This window comes from Rhinolophus ferrumequinum, chromosome 9, assembly GCF_004115265.2.
Source record: "Rhinolophus ferrumequinum isolate MPI-CBG mRhiFer1 chromosome 9, mRhiFer1_v1.p, whole genome shotgun sequence".
NCBI lineage: Eukaryota > Metazoa > Chordata > Mammalia > Chiroptera > Rhinolophidae > Rhinolophus > Rhinolophus ferrumequinum.
Window position 1 is genome coordinate 24,524,044 of NC_046292.1, and position 19,246 is coordinate 24,543,289.

A 19,246-nucleotide genomic window follows, 5' to 3' on the forward strand; every position below is an offset into this window, starting at 1 on the left:
CCTGAGAATTCCAAGAATAAGAAGTGTTGCGGGATTTCTCATGTTTCAGTTTGATTCAGCAAATTAAAATAAAAATTAAATCTACCACTTAGGGGTTTCACAATGCAATAATTGTAAAAGCAAACAACAGCACTGAAAACTTGTAATATAACTAGTTATATGTGGTTATTCGCGACTTAACAGATGTTTACATTCTCTAAAAAGGTTATTGAAACAAAGACAGTTTTAAAAAATAATTCTTTTAGAATTCTCAGACTCCTTAGAGTATATCTATAGATTTTAAGGACTCTTGGACTCCAACTTAAAAAACACTGATATTTAGCCACTCGAAGTTATTTTGGGTAATGTGTAATAATATGCAAATGCTCGGTTGATTCACGTGACCCGAAAGTCATTTTATAACACTGGTATATTCACTATAATTGCAACCATGTAAAGAAATAAAACCTCTGAATGCAGGAGGGGAAAAGACTGGAAAGAAATATACCAAAAGAATGACAGTGGTTGTTTTGGGGTGATGGAAATATGATTAGAATGTCATCCTTATTTCTACTTGTCTAAATTTTGTATAGTGTGTATTACTTTTATAATGAACTACAGTTTAAATACTGTAATAATACAGTTATCAAGAATAATTTGTAAATATCTGGTAGTGCTACAAGCTAATTAGATACCTGACGTTTTTGGTTTTTTCTTTGCTGTTTTACTCTCTTAGCCTATACAAACTTGTACCCTTACTGTAATTATAGTTTGCTGCTGTTATTTCTTATTAATATTAATGTAGTAAATAAACATTTTCCACCTCGATATAGTGATAGTAACATGTCTTGAATGTCTGGATTTCTTTAGATACATTGTATTCATTCTTTCCTCTACGTATTTATTTTCTTTTTTTAAAAGGAGTACAGTCATGGCCAACAGCAAAAAACTCAAGAGGGAGAACTGAAAATTAGTGCTGTGTTTTCAGTCAGTGGCAGTCCTCTTGGTAAGAAACAGAACTGAATAAATGAATCATGTATGTTTATTCTGACCAATACGAGTGAGAAGAGTATCTTCTTGTATTAGTAAACGAGGCAGTTCTCTCTGCCCATTTAGAATGGCTTTAGTTGTATATTGCATAATTAGTGTTGGATTTCAAGACCAGCTCTAGAAGAGAAAGAAAGGATGCATACTTAAAATTCATGGTAAAAAGTAAAACATTTTTTCTTTCAATTTTTTTTTAAAGCTCCACAATTGACTACTGGTTTTCAGCCTTCTCTGACGTCATCTGGCATGAATAAAATGCTTCCTTCAGTTCCAGCCACAGCTGTTCGAGTTTCCTGTTCTGGCTGCAAGAAAATCCTCCAGAAGGGGCAAACTGCTTATCAGAGGAAAGGGTCTACACAGCTTTTCTGCTCCACACTGTGCCTCACTGGTTATACCGTTCCACCTGCCCGCCCACCGCCTCCTCCCACCAAGAAAACTTGTTCAAGTTGCTCTAAGTATAGCAGAATTCTAAATTATCTTCTTTGTTTGTTTCCTTTCTTTTAAGATACTTTGTTCTTATCCATGTATTTAATTTTCTACATTTCTATGTGTTTATTTTATTTTATTTTTTAGAAATATCATGTTATTTAGTACCAACAAATATGCTTCCATTCTTTCTGGATACTAGGTGCTCAGTTTTCTTTTAAACTTTAAATAATGTGCCTTTTATATATGAAGAGATATTTTTGAAACCAACCTTTTCATCCTTGTTAGTTGGGATGCTTTATAATACAAAAATTGTACCCTTTTAGGGGTATTATATGAGCATACCATGTTTCCTCGAAAATAAGACCTAGCCGGACCATCAGCTCTAATGCGTCTTTTGGAGCAAAAATTAATATAAGACCCGGTCTTATTTTACTGTAATATAAGACTGGGTCTTATATTAATTTTTGCTGCAAAAGACGCATTAGAGACCAGGTCTTATATTAATTTTTGTTCCAAAAGACGCATTAGAGCTGTTGGTCCGGCTAGGTCTTACTTTTGGGGAAACACGGTACTATGAACTAATTTTGGCTGATTTTGTGAGGTGATAAAAACTTTAAGTCAGAAAAATCTGAATAATGCTCTTGTTCTGAAACACTTTGGTTTCTATTATTAAGCTACTTAAACCATGATTTATTAGTTTAGGTATCTGTGTTTATAGTTCCTCACAGGGATGCTGCCCTTTCTGTCTGGAAAAGGAAAAAGATGCTCCCTCTTCTGGTTCAATTGGAAAAAGGCATATAGATAAGAGACTTTTAAAAGAAATTTGAATATGGTTAGATGTTTTTCTGAAAGTTAGTCATATGCACATCCCTCTATGTTTCAAGTTTGATTTAGCAAAAGTAGACTTGTTTCTTTATACTGTTTGAATTATGAAACATGCTTTTAAAAATGACTACTTAATATACCACATGTCTAATTTCTATATTCTGGTATATTCACCATCGGATTCTAAATCAACTTGAAAATTACAATTTTTATAGGCTTTTTTCCCTGTTTCCTATTTTGCAATGAAGTAATTCATGTAATAACATCCTTTTATGTTTCTTCCTTTAATTTTTTAGGAATCAGCACTTTCTAAAATTTCAACGATATTTTCCTTTCATAATAATAGTCATAGATACTACTTTCAGAGATTTATGAGTGAATTTCAAAATGACCATAGAAAACTCAAAGAAGTTTTAAAATGTGTACCCTTTTTCTTTGTTTTTTAAATTCTTGTCCACATATGTTATTCTTTCACCTAAATTTATTATATCCCTGTGGTCTCTGGTATTTGCTTAGTGTTATCTGGAGACAGGTCATTTTTGCCTACATGTTATATCTTATCTCTGTCTTGATCTTATGTAATTTAATTCTTTAAGATTACATTTTTCTTTTTTTGTTATATTTGGTATTATCCATAAATTTTCCATTTTTTCAACCTGTCATTCCTTGACTCTTAACTGTTCTATCTCTTCATTCAGTTATTCTGTTACCCCTTTTTTATCCCTTGCTCTTTTTCATTTGTTCCTTTCTGTTCTTCTTTCAAGTACTCGTTATCTGCCTATCACCTCATTTTCTTTTTTATTTTCTCTTTCTTACTTTTTCCCCTTCTCATTACAGAATACCTTTTTCTCCTGTCACTCAGTTCTCAACCACTGATCAATCTTATTTTCCTTGTATTCCATTTTACTTCCTGAACTACTCTTTCATCTCCTTTTCACCACTTTCCCTTCCCTTTTTTCCCCTCTTATTTATACAATCATTATAACAGTTTGGGATAATCTGGTTATCTGATTATAAAATTGTTGAATTGGATTATACCTTAAATATAAGGAAATAAGATTCAAAGAAGTTAAAGATTTGCTCAGTGTCACATAACTGGTTAATTTTGGCACATGCGTCTCTTCCCCCTCTCCCTCATAACCCATATATTAATAGTTAAACAGGTTTACTTTGTAAGTCAATCCCTATAATAAGGATTTCAATTTAATTTAAATAGGTGTAGATAGAAAAGCTTTCCTTCCTGATAGCTACTGTTGTTTTTTATAGATCAGTAGAAATATAGCAGGAGCACTTAGGTTGAAGGCCACTCATTAGCCATTGGAATAACAATTTTTTCTTAATCTTTTATTAACCATATCTCTTAACTTCTTGAATTTATCCTAAACTGGATGTATTTTGGCTAACGATCATTTAATTTTTAGGTTTCCTTAATAATAGGGACCTAATGATTTGTTTTTAAAAAATATATTTCAAATCCTACATAAAAAGTAATTTGGAGGGTGATTTTATTAATACGGTTAGAAAGATCAGATTTCTTGTTATAATGGCACTCGAAGTAACTGTTTCAGGATTGTCTGTATCAGTTCTGAATTTTCACTATCTGGAATGAGATTGTGCCTTCTCATTCTGTATTCTACTATAATAAGATGTAATATAATTGGACCCTGAGTCTACTGAGAGCAGTGAGAAGTACCTACATTTATACTTCCATTGCCTTGTTCATGCTGTTCCCCAACGCTTATCCCCTTCACCTTTTAGAAACTCCTATTTAAGATCCAGCTCAAATGTCACCTTCTTTTGGGTAGCCTTTCATGTCACATATTATCTGAAATGATTGTTTCTTTCTTTCTGTAGTACATTATACATATCTTTTTCAAAATTGTTACACTGTTCTGTTATATTTTAAGAATGCTTCTGTTACAGTATTTTATATATTATTTATCTGTTTGTCCCAATATACTGTGAGCTCCTTGAGTTCATGTTTGTACCATATCTTGATACAGGGTTTAGCTAGTACCTGGCTCAAGAAATACCTCTAAAATGAAATACAGTAAAACTTAATTAAAAAGCTGTAAAGGTGAAAAAAAAAGAAATGCAGAAAGAGTAGTCTGGAACTGTTAAGCATAGAAAATGAGGTATGAAGTTATACCAGGGGTGCCAATAAAATGTATACAAGTGGACATTTTGGTGAATGTTGCTCAAGCAGTAATTCCCTGTAATCAGAAGTGTCTGGACGCTGCTAGTAACCAGTTTGAGCACCTCTTGTAGTTGCAGAAGTCAAACGTGACTTGTATTCATCTTTGTTATCGGTATATATTATTACGATTTTAATACAGTTTTTCTTTCTTAAAATGTGTATATATTTTTTTGGCACCCTCTGTATAGTACATTGCAAAGTGCAATGTCAGGTGTTCCTTGTGATGAGTCCCATTATGTTTACTATTATCTTTTATGGAAGCAGAGATATTTGCAATCTTTTCTAAAAAGTACTCTGTTAGTATAATCTGTTTAAGATGCAGGAATGAATATGACACAGTTTATTTACTGAGGGTGAAGGTGTTAAGAAAATTTCATCAAAGTATTTTTAAAAATTGGTTTTTAAAATGGTTACACTAAAACTATCTGATAAACTACTATGTAATTGTACTTGTTTGCCAATGAGATAAGGTATGGATTGGTAGGAAGCCTTAATCACTAGGGTTTTTATTTTCATTGCTTTTGCTACTAATGCCTACAAGTTAAATTATTTAGATAGGGAAATACTCAATTTTATATAACCATGCTAGAATATACACTGTAGTATGAAATGTATTTTTGTTTTTAAAAGATAGCGGTTTTCAAAATTTTCAAGTGTAATATTATTTTTAAAGAATGTTTTGAAAATACAAAAGAACCTAAAGAATTACAGATGCCTATAATTCCACCTACCACAGATAATGAATGATAACTGATATATATCCTTTTAATCTGGAAATATAGTATACTAATTCTCTCATTTGATAGAACAGAACTTAAGGATCAAAGCAATTTTTAAGTTATCCAAGAAAACCCAGATTTTCTGATTTAAGTATCAGTGCCCTTCCCTACACTATAATTGCCTCTGTTTTATTTAGCTGACAAAAAAAGAAAATAAATGAATTAAATACTGTGGCTTATTTTATCTTTGTTACCATTTTAGAGACATTTTAAATCCAAAGGATGTGATCAGTGCCCAGTTTGAAAATACCACCATTAGTAAAGATTTTTGCAGTCAGTCATGTTTGTCAACATATGAACTGAAAAGAAAACCTGTTGTTACCATAAATACAAATAGCATTTCAACCAAATGCAGCATGTGTCAGAAGAATGCTGTTGTAAGTTATTCTTTTACTTTTGGGGGGAAGGGAAGAGTCTAAAGTTTGTGTTTAAAGAACAGCTTTTGATGGTCTCTGCTTGTTATTTTTTAATTCCTAGATTCGACATGAAGTTAATTACCAAAATGTGGTACATAAACTTTGCAGTGATGCCTGCTTCTCTAAATTTCGCTCTGCTAACAACCTCACCATGAACTGTTGTGAGAACTGTGGGGGTTACTGTTACAGTGGCTCTGGACAATGCCACATGCTTCAGATAGAGGGGCAGTCTAAGAAGTTTTGTAGTTCAACGTGTGTCACAGCATATAAGCAGGTACATGACCATATTTAATCCCGGTGTCTTGTTCATTTTAGGGGTATCTAAATTTTTTGGTGGAAATTATTTATGAAAATGCTGTCACAAAAATATTAAGATCTTATTATTAGCTTAATTAATATTTTTACATATAAATGGTAGTCGAATGAATGCCTGTTAAAAACTTTGTAATAGAGTTTGTAAGTAGCATATATTTCTATTCATGCATTTGAAATAGATGTTTTTAGGGTATAGCTTTTTTACTTCATGTGTGATTCGTGATTTTGAAAATTTAGAAAAGCACAAAGAAGAAAAATAATGCATTTCCCAGAGATACCCAATCCCATCCTTTGGTGTGTAGCTTTCTAATCTTTGGAATATATTTCAGTTTACACACACACACACACACACACACACACACACACACTTTTTTTTTGACAGGGTAAGGTCCAAGTTGTATTTGTATTCTTGAAATCAAATCCATATGGTTGAAATTGCAATTCAGAAAATAAACATCTTACTATTTAATTATTTAAAAGGTTTTCTGTCCTCTTCATGAAATAGAAAATAATAAATAAGTGTGGATTATATATTACTTTGTGAATTGAGGTTTGTAGAGGATGAATTGGATTAATTCTTATATGAGGAATGTCTTACGCAATTTTGTTTATACTAAATTTATATTTCATTAGTAAATTTTGATCATAAATTAGATTTTAAGATTGATAAACCCAAAGACATAGTAAGAACTTTTTGCATTTTAAATTTTACAATGTCCTGTTTCAGTGCATTTGCTGATCGTTCTTTTTCTTAGAATAGTGAATTTTTATACCGTCTACCAAAATTTGTGAATTTATTAATGTTGATTGGGAAATTTATTTAAATTGTTCATAAAACTTTGCAATAATTCTGGAATTTTAAACATTATACAGTGTTTCCATTTATTTCTGGTTAATATACAAACCCATTGAAAGGGCATAGCTTCACTATTTATTCCTTCTTTTAGAAACACTTTGTTTTGGCTCTCACAGTAGGAAAAACCCCCAACAATATTTTCATGTGTTTTATCTTTGTCCAAAAGACTGTTTTCCTGATACTGTTTCAAGTACTAAAACTGACTTGATTCAGTCAGTTGAAAGATGTTTCATATCCCACAAGAGGAGAAATAGGTTGAAACATCTTAATTTTAATTTTATTATAATTTAGCTACTACCTGTTACATTTCTCACTTATTAATATGTACTGTGATGTAGAAAAAGAACTTAAGATTTAGAAGTAAAGCAGACCTTCTTTTGTTTCCCAAACTTTCTATTCAAGTAGAATTTTGCCTTGGGGAAAGCAGTTAAACTACCTGAGTCTATTTTCTTATCTGTAAATAGGTATTATACTACCTACTTCACTGGGATGTTTTTAGGATTATATGAAGTAAGAAAGAGAAAGCACCTAGTATAGAAACTGGCACATTGTATAATACACAAATAAAACCTCATAAGTGTGTGCGTACTGGGTTTCTGTCAAATTTATTTCTTACTGAGGATTGTAATCATAAAAGTTTGAAAGCCACTAATTTAAAATATTTCAACAGTTTTAAGTATAAACATTTCAAAGAATTATGATTTTACTTGCAATTTGGTAAAAATGAATGTTATTTTATTCTCTTAATAGAAATCAGCCAAAATTACACCATGTGCGCTTTGCAAATCATTGAGATCCTCAGCAGAAATGATTGAAAATACCAATAGCTTGGGAAAGACAGAGCTTTTCTGTTCTGTTAATTGCTTATCTGCTTACCGAGTTAAAATGGTTACTTCTGCAGGTAATATTCGTTTTGTAAACTATATCAATACAGTAGTTGAAAAATTATGGTTATTGCTTTGTATAATACAGATTTTTGTCAAGATTTGGTTGATTTTTTAAGATAAATTTAAAATATTTCAGATCTGTGTTGTAAAATACCATCTCTTACCTTAATTGCTTATTTTGTGTTTATTTACTTGCTTTCCTATTTGTACATTCCTCCTTACCAAAAGAATTTCATATGGTTTCCTTAATGTATTTTCTTTATCCACACCTGACTTATTTCAGGATACATTTATCTTATAGTTTCAAGGTATGACAACTTTAAAAAAATATTTTGAACATTAGGTTAGTTTTGTCTATATGTGATGGGGTTTAGTTTAGTTTCAGTTGCAACTTGACCTGGCCCTTGAATTTTCATATGTTGTATAATATTTATCTTCTCATACATTTGTGTACATTTGTATATATTACTTATTAGTTTTTATTTTAATTTGCTAAGGTGTACAAGTTCAGTGTAACAGTTGTAAAACCTCAGCAATCCCTCAGTATCACCTAGCCATGTCAGATGGAAGTATACGCAACTTCTGCAGCTACAGTTGTGTTGTAGCTTTCCAGGTATGGCTTCAGGAATCTTCTTCTTCTCCAGTTAGTAAGTGGCCTACTATAGTGATGTAAACTTTTTAGATGTTTCTAGTGCCTAGATTGCTAAATTTCTATCTCAGTCCTATTAAACTTAGATTTTTTGGTTCATCCTTAATTGGAGGCATGTCGTTTAACTGTCTTCTTTAAAATTAAATGGTACTGTTATCATCCAGATTATCTGTTGGGAGGATATTATTTTTGAAGACTTAAAATTGTTTAAGTTTGGATATAAATACTCCTCCCCCATTCAAAGGCAGGGAGTTTTCCCTGTTCACAAATGTATCTTACATACCTAGAACTCTGCTTGGCATACTTAGACAGTCAGTACTTACTTATTTGAACAAGTGGTGAGACTGATCTTTTTTGTTTGTTTTTTTCAGAATTTGTTTAACAAACCAACAGGAATGAATTCTTCGGTAGTGCCCTTGTCTCAGGGCCAAGTAATTGTAAGCATCCCCAGAGGTTCAACAGTGTCAGCAGGAGGCGGTAACACCTCTGCTGTTTCTCCCACCTCCATCAATAGCTCTGCTGCAGCTGGTCTCCAGCGTCTTGCTGCCCAATCTCAACATGTTGGGTTTGCACGAAGTGTTGTAAAACTTAAGTGTCAGCACTGTAACCGTCTTTTTGGCACAAAACCAGAACTTCTTGACTATAAGGTAAAGTATAGGATCATGATAAAGGGTTTGAGGGTAAACTGGTCTATCTGTAAAATTGTTTCTGGCTTTTCATCTTTCAAAATTACACTATTTGCTTTCAAAGGAAGAGGAATAAAAATTTCCATAAGATAAACCAAATGTTTAATTAGTAATTAACGATTATTTCTTTGCAGGGTAAAATGTTTCAGTTTTGTGGCAAGAATTGTTCTGATGAATATAAGAAAATAAATAATGTAATGGCAATGTGTGAATATTGTAAAATTGAGAAAATTGTAAAGGAGACTGTGCGATTCTCAGGTGCTGACAAGTCATTCTGTAGTGAAGGTAAAGACACAAGATTATCTTACCTAATGAGCATGTTGATTGTTTTAAAAGTAGTTGATGATTTAAGCTGTTACTCCGTACGTTTATCTATTTTATCCTCTGTATAACACCAAAGCCTTTTTGTTTTGTTTACACCTGTTTACTCTTTTCTCATCTAATCCTTCATATCATATAACTGTTAAAATGAAAGAAAAGATCCTCCAAGTATATACAGAAGATGGTGATAATGTGAAAAACATTTAATATTATTAGGTTGATAGGGATCTTTTAGTTATAGCACTTCTAAAGGAAACTCCTTAAATTTTGGTAGCATCCTAAGATTATACTTTTCTTGTTTTAAACAGCCTTTGTGTTTCTGAATATAAGTGATCTGAATTTGTATATCCATATGAGGTATATTTTCTCCTTTATTTAAATGATTATAGTATATGTTTAGAATATTTTTTTATTCTAAAACTGCATAAGGTTAGCCTACTAAACTAGTGGCTTTCAGACCTTTTGACCACAACACAAAAGAAATGCATTTTACATTGTGACCCAGTATGTTACCACATACCCAAATAAAACAAAAGTTTCATGAAACAAATAGACTTTTCCTAGATATACACTATATTATTTTCTAAATGATAATATCGATCCTCTATATTGATTTCTTGATCTACTAATTGGTGAGGACCCAAATGTGCAAACTGTATTAGAGGGCATTTAAATTAAATATGGAGATACTTAATATTTCTCTCTAATGTTAATTTTCTCTTTCTTGATTTTTTTTTTTCAGGTTGCAAATTGCTTTATAAACATGACTTGGTAAAACTCTGGGGAAATCACTGTAAAATGTGCAGTTATTGTTTACAGACATCTCCCAAATTGGTACAGAATAATTTGGGGGGGAAGGTGGAAGAGTTTTGTTGTGAAGAATGCATGTCCAAATACACAGTTCTGTTCTATCAGGTAAACATAATTCACATTCCTCATACATTATTCCCTTCTTTTGTTATTTAATGGAGTATGAAGGAAATTTAATCATTTATACTTTCAAGTATTAAATGTATTATGTTCTCCTCCAGCATTAAAAAAAAGATTTTGGAGACTTTAATGTCACTGAGTTATATTCCTTTTGTTTTTAATTTCTTTGTAAAATACATAACAGTTTTAAGATACTAAAATATTTAAAAATTATAGTTTTATGCATTTATTATTTAACTAAAATGAATTTGTCTTTTGAAGTCTTTCAGGAAGGTAGGTCTTATTTCATTTCACTGTTTTTAAATTACTATTTATTGGCATATCTGTAGTGTGATCTTTTTTAATGTTTAGTGTAAAATCATTGATAGATAAACATTTACCATTTTAGGATAGTTAACCCTCACTTTTGTGACCTAAATTCTAAGTTAATTTCCTCACTTGTTATGTGTATCCTGCTGTTATTCTGTCAGACCACAGATTGTTTGTTTCTTACTCCTTTAATATCTTCTATTTCTTTTTCAGATGGCCAAATGTGATGGTTGTAAGCGACAGGGTAAACTCAGTGAGTCCTTGAAATGGAGAGGAGAAATGAAACATTTCTGTAACCTGCTTTGTATCTTGATGTTCTGTAATCAGCAAAGTATGTGTGACCCACCTTCACAAAACAATGCGGGTAAAATTAAACTTTTAGTTTCTGATCAGTGTGCGTGACTACTGTTCTACAGATTGGGAACATTAAACAATTGTCTATAATGTTGTGAAACATAAATTTCATTCTATTCAAATGACGTTAACGTTTAAATCCTTTTTTATTTAACACGTTAAATTAAAGCCCAGTAAATGAGTTCTGTTACTTTTCTCTGGGCATATTGAATCAAATAAACTAAGAACTTTATGGAAAAGAATGACAGTTAATGTTTTATAATTGGATATAGACACCTTGAGTTCCCTAGGAAAAGGATTTGAGACTATATCAAAGGACATAGAATCTAAATCACATGGCCTCTTAAATATACCATCTGCATAGTTATGCAAGATAAAGCACATGGAATACTTTTAAGTTTCACCAATTAAAAAATAGGAAAAAACCCAGTTAATCCTGAAATGACTGCTCGAACAGTATTTACTCTAACTTAAAAGCATTGTTTAACTGTCTTGAGATGTTGGTTTCTATGTATGTGCATTTATATTACATGAGGTTTTAAAATTTTTGTTTATTTTAATCAGCAAGTATTTCCATGGTGTCAGCTGCTTCAACAGGGCCCCCATCGCTAAGAAAAGATTCAACTCCAGTTATAGCTAATGTAGTCTCATTAGCAAGTGCTCCTGCTGCTCAGCCCACAGTGAATTCTAACAGTGTTTTGCAAGGTATGACTTGATTTAAAAGCATTTTATCTGGCCTTTTTTGAAGTGAATGCAGTGGTTCTCTATCTTTTTGCTGTCAGTAATCATTTTCATATATTTGACACATTCACATTAGGAATGGTGGCTCACCGTGTGCTGCGAGGGCATTAATGTTTTCATAATTTCCAGATCTCTTTTTTTTGTATTATACTTTATATGCTAGTCTTCCCTGGAATTAAATTAAGATAGCACATGTTTTTATTATGAGAGACTTTGTGTTTATTGTCCAATAATCAGCTTTTAATGCTAATGTTTAATTGTATAAGATCCTAAATATATATTTTAATTTATATCAGGTGCAGTTCCAACAGTAACAGCGAAAATCATAGGGGATGTAAGTTTTATTTTTATTGGTATTGCCACTGTATTTACTTTCCATTTTTTTTATGCAGTACGAATATGTCTAAGCTAATTTGCCCTTCTTTATTTTTTATTTAATAAAATAAATTTCATGAGCTCATTTAATCTTTGTTCAGGAATAGGATTTTCTGTTTATTTAACTAGGTCTTATATACTTCATATTTTTTTGAATTCTTGCTATCTGTGTAGTTAACTGAAGTTTTGTTTTTGTTCTTAGTTGTATTCATTTAAAGTAAATTGCCCAGAATTCAGGCATAAAATGTTTTTGGGGGCATTTATAATATAGTCAGATCGTAAATAAAATATTTATAAAGTGTAGTTTGTTTTTCACCCAGTGCAGATAACGCTATTCATAAGCATTCCTCTTTTTTACTCAATATTTTTTGCTTTGTCTCTTAAAATAAGAAGAAAATAAATAATGAGAAAAACTACTAAAACAATGACATTTTTAAAGTGTTTCCTGGTCTCTGGGATAACATTCATATCTTTTTTCAAGTCACTCAAATGATCATCAGTCATTCTGTTATTTCTAGTTATCGTGAAACTAAAGCTTCTAACACTTAGTCAAGAAGAAACAGTTCTCATTTTAAATTCAGCCAACTTTGTTATTCATCAACAATGGCTTACAATAGAAATAGCATTTTTCTTGGTAAACAAAACTGATAATTAGATATATTAAGAATTAACATATAGTTATCAAAATATTCCTTTATTGCTATTTCAGGAATATTATATTTCTTACATAGTTAGTTGAATATTTATTTTCTGTGTCTTCCATGTAATTCCAATATAGTATTTCTTTAGAAATTATAATATTTTCTGTAATGATAAGCTTTTGAAAACCTTTTTGGTTTCTTAGATTTGTTTTTGATTTCTTTTAATTTTTGTTTTTAACTAGGCAAGTACACAAACAGATGCCCTGAAACTGCCACCTTCTCAGCCTCCAAGACTTTTGAAGAATAAAGCTTTATTGTGCAAACCCATCACACAGACTAAAGCCACCTCATGCAAACCACATACCCAAAACAAAGAATGCCAGACAGGTATATTCCTTGTACTTGCTCCATTTAATTTTTTTAGGGGAAAGGAATGTGGGATCTGCCTATATTTCCTAGATAATGTGTTTGGCTGCTTACATACATTGTTCAGATTAGTCCTCACAACATCCCTGTGAGTTAGGTATTTTTACCATCTAAGATGTAACAAGTTATGGCAAAGAGAAGGTAGTTAATTGATAATATCATAGTGTGAACACTTCATTTAATTTCCTTATTAATGACAGTGTATTAGTATAGAGTAAGTATAGACTTTGAAATTATATATAGACAGGGTCTTAATTAAGAAGAATTATTGTTTTACCCCTAGATTTGAACTTTTCTACACTATGTTTCAAATAAAGTTAATTCCTTTGAGGAGAGTTTTAGAGCTTCTTTTCTTATGAACTACCTCTCCCCAAGGCATAATCTCTGAGCTATTTCTCTGAATGCTGGGAGGGTTGTTAGCCTCTGATCGTCTCAGCTTGCCTCTCCTGGTATGGAATCTTCCCTACAAGTGATCTGGGGTGACTGTGATTTAGACCGTCCTATTCTTAGCCTGTTGTTCCTGTAGGGACTCTATCCTACGGGTGGGAGCTGGGTAGAGAAAGGGAGCCTCCAGCCTGTCAGCCAGACTCCCCAGGAAATTAATGTTTTGAACTTGATGTTTGAGGGCATGAGAAACGATGGTGGCCTGCCCCTCCTGGTGAGCTAGATATAATAACCCTTGACTGGGGGCTGACTGACCACACCCACCCAGAGTGTAGCTTCTGTCAATTGAACTGACTGAGCTGGGGATATGGAGCAGGTGATAGATCAACTATCATAGACTCCCACTTCTTACTGTATTTCAGTAGATTTTCTTGAATGAATGTTTCTCCATTTGCTGTATGCCCTACAGACAATTTCCAAATAATTAAAAGGTTGTTTTAAACAGTTTTCACCAGCTTTGCTTGTTTCACTAGGGAAGGGGTCTGTGGAGCAGCTCATGCTGCCAAATGAAAGCCCCAGAATTTTTAAACTAGAAAGGAATTCTAGATTCCTCGATGTGGAAGATTATTCTGTAGGCCAGTGCTTCTCAAACATTAATATGCATATGAATTATTTGAAGATTTTATTGAGTATATTCTGACTGGGGCCTGAGACTTTACATTTCTCACAAGCCCCCAGGTAATGTCAGTGCTACTGGTCCATGGGTAGCAAGGTTATAGATGACTAAGTCCTATATTTTGATTGTATCAATAGTGACTTATTTAGTATTATATAGCTTGGTTATCAGACATGTATATTCAGATAACATTTATTTTTTTATTATTTACATCCAGTGTACCATGAAAAAATTGATCCTGTATTATTTCCTACCTTTAACCCAAGTCAAATTGTCAGCTTTTCACTTCTTGTGACTAGCGTTACCTTTTTCACTTACATTAATAATTCTATAGTTATCTAGTGTTTTTTTCTGGCACATAGAAAGGACTCTACAGATACTTGTTAAAAAATTGAATGAATCCTCCATCCTTCCTACTTTTTCTCTACTCATATTTAAGTTAGTTTCCAAGTTCTGTTTCATTTTTTTAGTACCTTAGGACATCAGCTGTATATATTTATTCTTTTTTTGTGCGTATCGTAACCACTGTAATTCAGGCCTTCATCATCTTAGCTCTACCTACTTATTGCCTCCTACTTTTATACTTTATATACTTTTTATTCCATGCTGAGATGGCAGCCAAATTAATCTTTTTAAATGCGATTTTCATCACATTCCTTTGTGTTAACAGATCTGTAGTAGCTCCCCACTGTCTACTAGAAATGATTTAATAATGTGCACTATAGCCTCACAAAAACAGCCCTTGTATCTATTCAGTCTTCTCTTTAACATACCCTACTTATTCATGTTAACAGCTTTCCATACCCCTCTTCTAAGATCCCTGTTCCAATTCTTCCATTCATTCATTCATCCAAATTATATCTTTCATTAATTTTATCCTCATATCATTGATAATCATTGTGTTACCCACTTTTTGTTAGTGCTGTACTCAAACCTTTTTTTGCTACTTCGGTTGTGTCTCCTTTCTATGAACTCCTAGTATCATAGATTATATTTCTTTTGAACTGTAAATCTCTGTGTGCTTTAAAAAAATTTTAATTAAAATCTTGTTTCTAACCCTCTTTGGTTTTGTTATTTTTATTTTCATTAAAAGATACGCCAAGCTCTCCCCAGATCATTGTGGTGCCAGTTCCTGTACCAGTATTTGTGCCCATACCTCTTCATCTTTATACTCAGTATGCTCCAGTCCCATTTGGAATCCCAGTTCCAGTGAGTAATCATTTATAGAGACTAAAATTAATTTAGTACACATTTTCTTCAATTAAAATTTTGTAGCTTCATTAAAAACTTTTCACTTGTTGGTAAAATACACCCGACTCTGGTTGGCTATTATCATATTACTGTATTACTTAAAGTGGGGTATATAAAGGACTGCCTTTATTTGTACACTGCCTTCTGAGAGAAGGCTATGATGGAGCTTTTTTACAGTGTTTCATACAACAATAAGACCACTCACATAGAAAAAGATCAGAAACTCTGTGTGTGTGTGTGTGTGTGTGTGTGTGAGTGTGTGTATGTGTGTGTGTTAGAACACTAGATTCTAGCAAGGGTAAAAGATGAATACTGTGATTTACATGATTCTCACTTTTTATTAAAGAAAAGTGTATTCATTTTTTGCTGGAAATATATTTTTTCTTAGTACTGAATTTTTAAGGGAAACAGTTGTATGAAAATGTTAAGCAAGAAATATAATTTTTTTAAAAATGTGCTAGATAACTATTCTTTTGGAAGATTCAGAGATGTTTTGTTGAGTTTCCAGAAAACCTCTTACTGAATTTTTATTTAAATGGCCATTGTCTTAGAAAAACAAACTAGCAAGACTATTTTAATTAATTAGCAATAGAAATATCTTGAATTTGTTGATTATTTTAGTACTTAAAACTTGTTACAAATAATACATTTAATGATGAATGTATCCTCCAAGAAACTTCAGTCTATCCTTGGTGTTTCAGATGCCTGTCCCTATGCTTATTCCATCCTCAATGGATAATGAAGATAAAGTTACTGAGAGTATTGAAGACATTAAGGAAAAGCTTCCCTCACATTCATTTGAAGCTGATCTCCTTGAGATGGCAGAAATGATTACAGAAGATGAAGAGAAGGAGAAGACATTATCCCAGGGAGGTTGGTATAATTTTAAAGTAAAGAAAGAAAAAACACACCTACAGATTTTCAGGTAACTCAAGTAATTTTAAATATCGGGCAGTCAAGGTGTTTTTAAAAGATTCATTGTGTCTAAATACCAAGTCTGTGTTTGTTAAACTTGTTGGTTATCTCTGAAAACTCTATCCTTTTTATGAAGGAAACTAAGTACTGATATTCAATAACAGTTTTTGTTAATGATTCCAGAAAAACCTATAAATCCAAGTTTCGTGATCATTTTCTGGTTTCATCCCTATACTCAAAACCGTGGTCCCCAGATAAGAATTTCTGTTGTGTAATAACTAGCATGTTGGTGGAAGGTAAATAGAACCTTAGGATGTATAAAACCATTTGGTTCAAAGTAACCTATGCGTATAGATGAATCCCATTGTATGAGTGTAGAATAGTGATAATAACAATAGTTAACATTTACATGTTTACCACACTCTAGGCATTGTCCTAAATGCACTATGTACATTGCCTCATTTAGTCATCGCAACAACCCTATTAGGGGGGTATTGATTACTTCAGATTCCTCATTTGGAAAATAAGGTATTATACTTGCCCGAGTTTTGCAATAAGGAAGTGATGGAACCAGAAGTTGAATCTAGGTCTGTCTGACTCCAAAGCAAATGATATATGATATTAACCAGAACTCTGTAATATATATTTCAGAAAGATTTCTAGCCTTAATTAGCAGCCCCTTGATGTTTGGTGTTTGGGTATCGAAAGAGATATAACAGTAATAAAGTAGGAATATTTCTCTGTGAGTCCCCAAATGATGTAGGGGACTTTGGAGTGAGTGAGTGCCGGGATCGTGTCTCATGAGACCGAAGAATGGAAACATGGACCCAGGAAAGGCAAAGAGTTTTAAAAAGAGGATAGTTTATTGAAAGCAAAGGGTCAGAGCTCCTGAGCGGGAGGGGGTCCCGAATAGGGGTGCCCAGTGACTGAGGCAAAAGCTCTTAATTTTATACCTTTCCTTGCCTGTTTGGGGAAGGGGAGCTGGCGCCTTTTAATGAAATTCGTCTACCAGGTTTGTTCTGCTTGCCCATCCTGAAGGAATTACAGTAGTACCTCAGTTTTCAAACGTCTTCATTGATGAACATTTTGGTTTACGAACGCTATAAACCCAGAAGTAAATGCTTCGGTTTTCAAACATACCTCTGAAGTCGAACATGTCACGCGGCTTCTGCTGAGTGCAAGATCCTGAGGCCTAGTTGTCGGCTGTTTTTGAACGTTTCAGGACTCGAATGGTCTTCCGGAACGGATTACGTTCGAAAACCGAGGTACCACTGTAGCAAAATAACCCACTCTTTATCTATCAGATCTGTTTTTTAGGCCAAAAGGAATTTTATGATTAACCTCAAGGCGTTGTTACATTTTGTGCTGGAGTGAAGGAGTGATTTCAAAACCTGAAGTTTTAGAATATGTCTGTCTTTTGTTTATTCCACCAGGGACCTCCCTGTCTATCTAGCAACACACTAACTAACCTGTCTCAATAAGAGAGAGAGAGAAAATACGGTGTTTAAGATAGTTGAAATACATAGGTAAATTTTCACAAAGGCCTTTTCATATGTCAGTGATGAGCCAAGAAATTATTCTTGATCGACAGTTTTTTTTTCTTTTTTTCAGTGATAGGTTTTACAAAGCTAACCACTAGGTTTTGATTTTGCATAATAAATGCTAGATGAGTTTTTTGAACACTGGCATTTGAAAAAAAATGTCAACTTTTCTGTTGTAAGTTATTAAATCACATATATTCTGAGTGATAGATAAAAAGCTTATTTGTTAATATCCCAATGTTTCTGGTCTCATTTTGCTCTTTAGTATATAATCTCATAATTCTGACCCATTTATATGTGTATTTTAATGTCTTAGAATATTGTTCCTTTGCTTGATCTTCTAATTCTCTGATAATATATTTAGTTTCGAAGTTCAAGCAATTCCTGATGATAAAACTTCATTTTAAATTGGCTTTTCCATTCACATTAATAAACATTTAGCAAGTACTTCCTCTGTATAAATATTGTGAATTCCTTAGCCTATAATTGAGTCAGACAGAAAAACTTTCAAAACTATGCCTCAAGATAGATACTTGTAATCACCATAGTGTAAGTAATATCAAATGGTTTAAAGACATAAAGGAAGGAGAAATGTATTCCAATTGAATGGACCTGGCTAATTTATCTTGGATTTCAGAGAAAAGAAGCAATTTTCCTGGGTTTTTAAGAAATTGGTTTATAATATTTTTGAATCCTTAAGCTTCTTACTTTTAGAGTAGTTTATAATTGATAGAACTGTGTTCTGTTCCATGTGCTGATTGCTCATGTAACTTACATTCTAAGTCTGTTGGCTTTCTCATGCAGTGCTGAAACATAACTATGTTTTAGGGGGTAGAAAGCAATTTAAATCAGATTTATTAATCTCTGAGATAGAGAGAGGGAGAGAGAGAGAAAGGGAGAGAGAGAGAATGTGTGGGTGTATGTGTATCATGGCCAAAAAAAATATTTCAGCTCGCACATGACTGCAAAATGCAAAATACAGATCTCTCTTGCCATAACTTCTTTCATACTGCTACCTAGAAGTGTAACCACTGTTGACAAATTACTGTTGTAATTTGTTTAACTGCATTTACTACTAATACCTAATTTTATTAATGAATCATTCTTTCTGCAGATGAAGGCTATTACTTAGAACTCCCTAGTATGATTTATGTATATAGTGCAGTCATTTCATTTGAGATGCAATTTTCTTTGTGTATAGATATAAATTGTTTATTATGTGCTTTTCTTTTTCTTTAGGATCCCAAACTTCTGAACAAGAACTCTTTCTAGACACCAAGATATTCGAAAAAGGTTTGTAATTGTAAATATATTTTG

The 19,246-nt window shown here is 32.5% G+C and overlaps 1 protein-coding gene across 5 annotated transcripts in view; it reads left to right on the forward strand.

Moving 5' to 3' along the window:
* The window catches only part of ZMYM4 (zinc finger MYM-type containing 4), a 131,229-nt gene that overhangs the window by 87,356 nt on the left and 24,627 nt on the right, over nt 1-19,246 (forward strand). For all 5 annotated transcript variants that reach the window (XM_033114939.1, XM_033114938.1, XM_033114942.1 and 2 more), the window contains 16 exons: nt 901-985; nt 1,226-1,481; nt 5,459-5,633; nt 5,734-5,946; nt 7,594-7,744; nt 8,228-8,343; nt 8,751-9,026; nt 9,200-9,350; nt 10,129-10,301; nt 10,839-10,989; nt 11,544-11,684; nt 12,017-12,054; nt 12,979-13,123; nt 15,316-15,431; nt 16,175-16,346; nt 19,169-19,222. In XM_033114939.1, the coding sequence (XP_032970830.1) occupies nt 901-985; nt 1,226-1,481; nt 5,459-5,633; nt 5,734-5,946; nt 7,594-7,744; nt 8,228-8,343; nt 8,751-9,026; nt 9,200-9,350; nt 10,129-10,301; nt 10,839-10,989; nt 11,544-11,684; nt 12,017-12,054; nt 12,979-13,123; nt 15,316-15,431; nt 16,175-16,346; nt 19,169-19,222 (2,413 nt within the window). The remainder of the gene's footprint in view (nt 1-900; nt 986-1,225; nt 1,482-5,458; nt 5,634-5,733; nt 5,947-7,593; nt 7,745-8,227; nt 8,344-8,750; nt 9,027-9,199; nt 9,351-10,128; nt 10,302-10,838; nt 10,990-11,543; nt 11,685-12,016; nt 12,055-12,978; nt 13,124-15,315; nt 15,432-16,174; nt 16,347-19,168; nt 19,223-19,246) is intronic.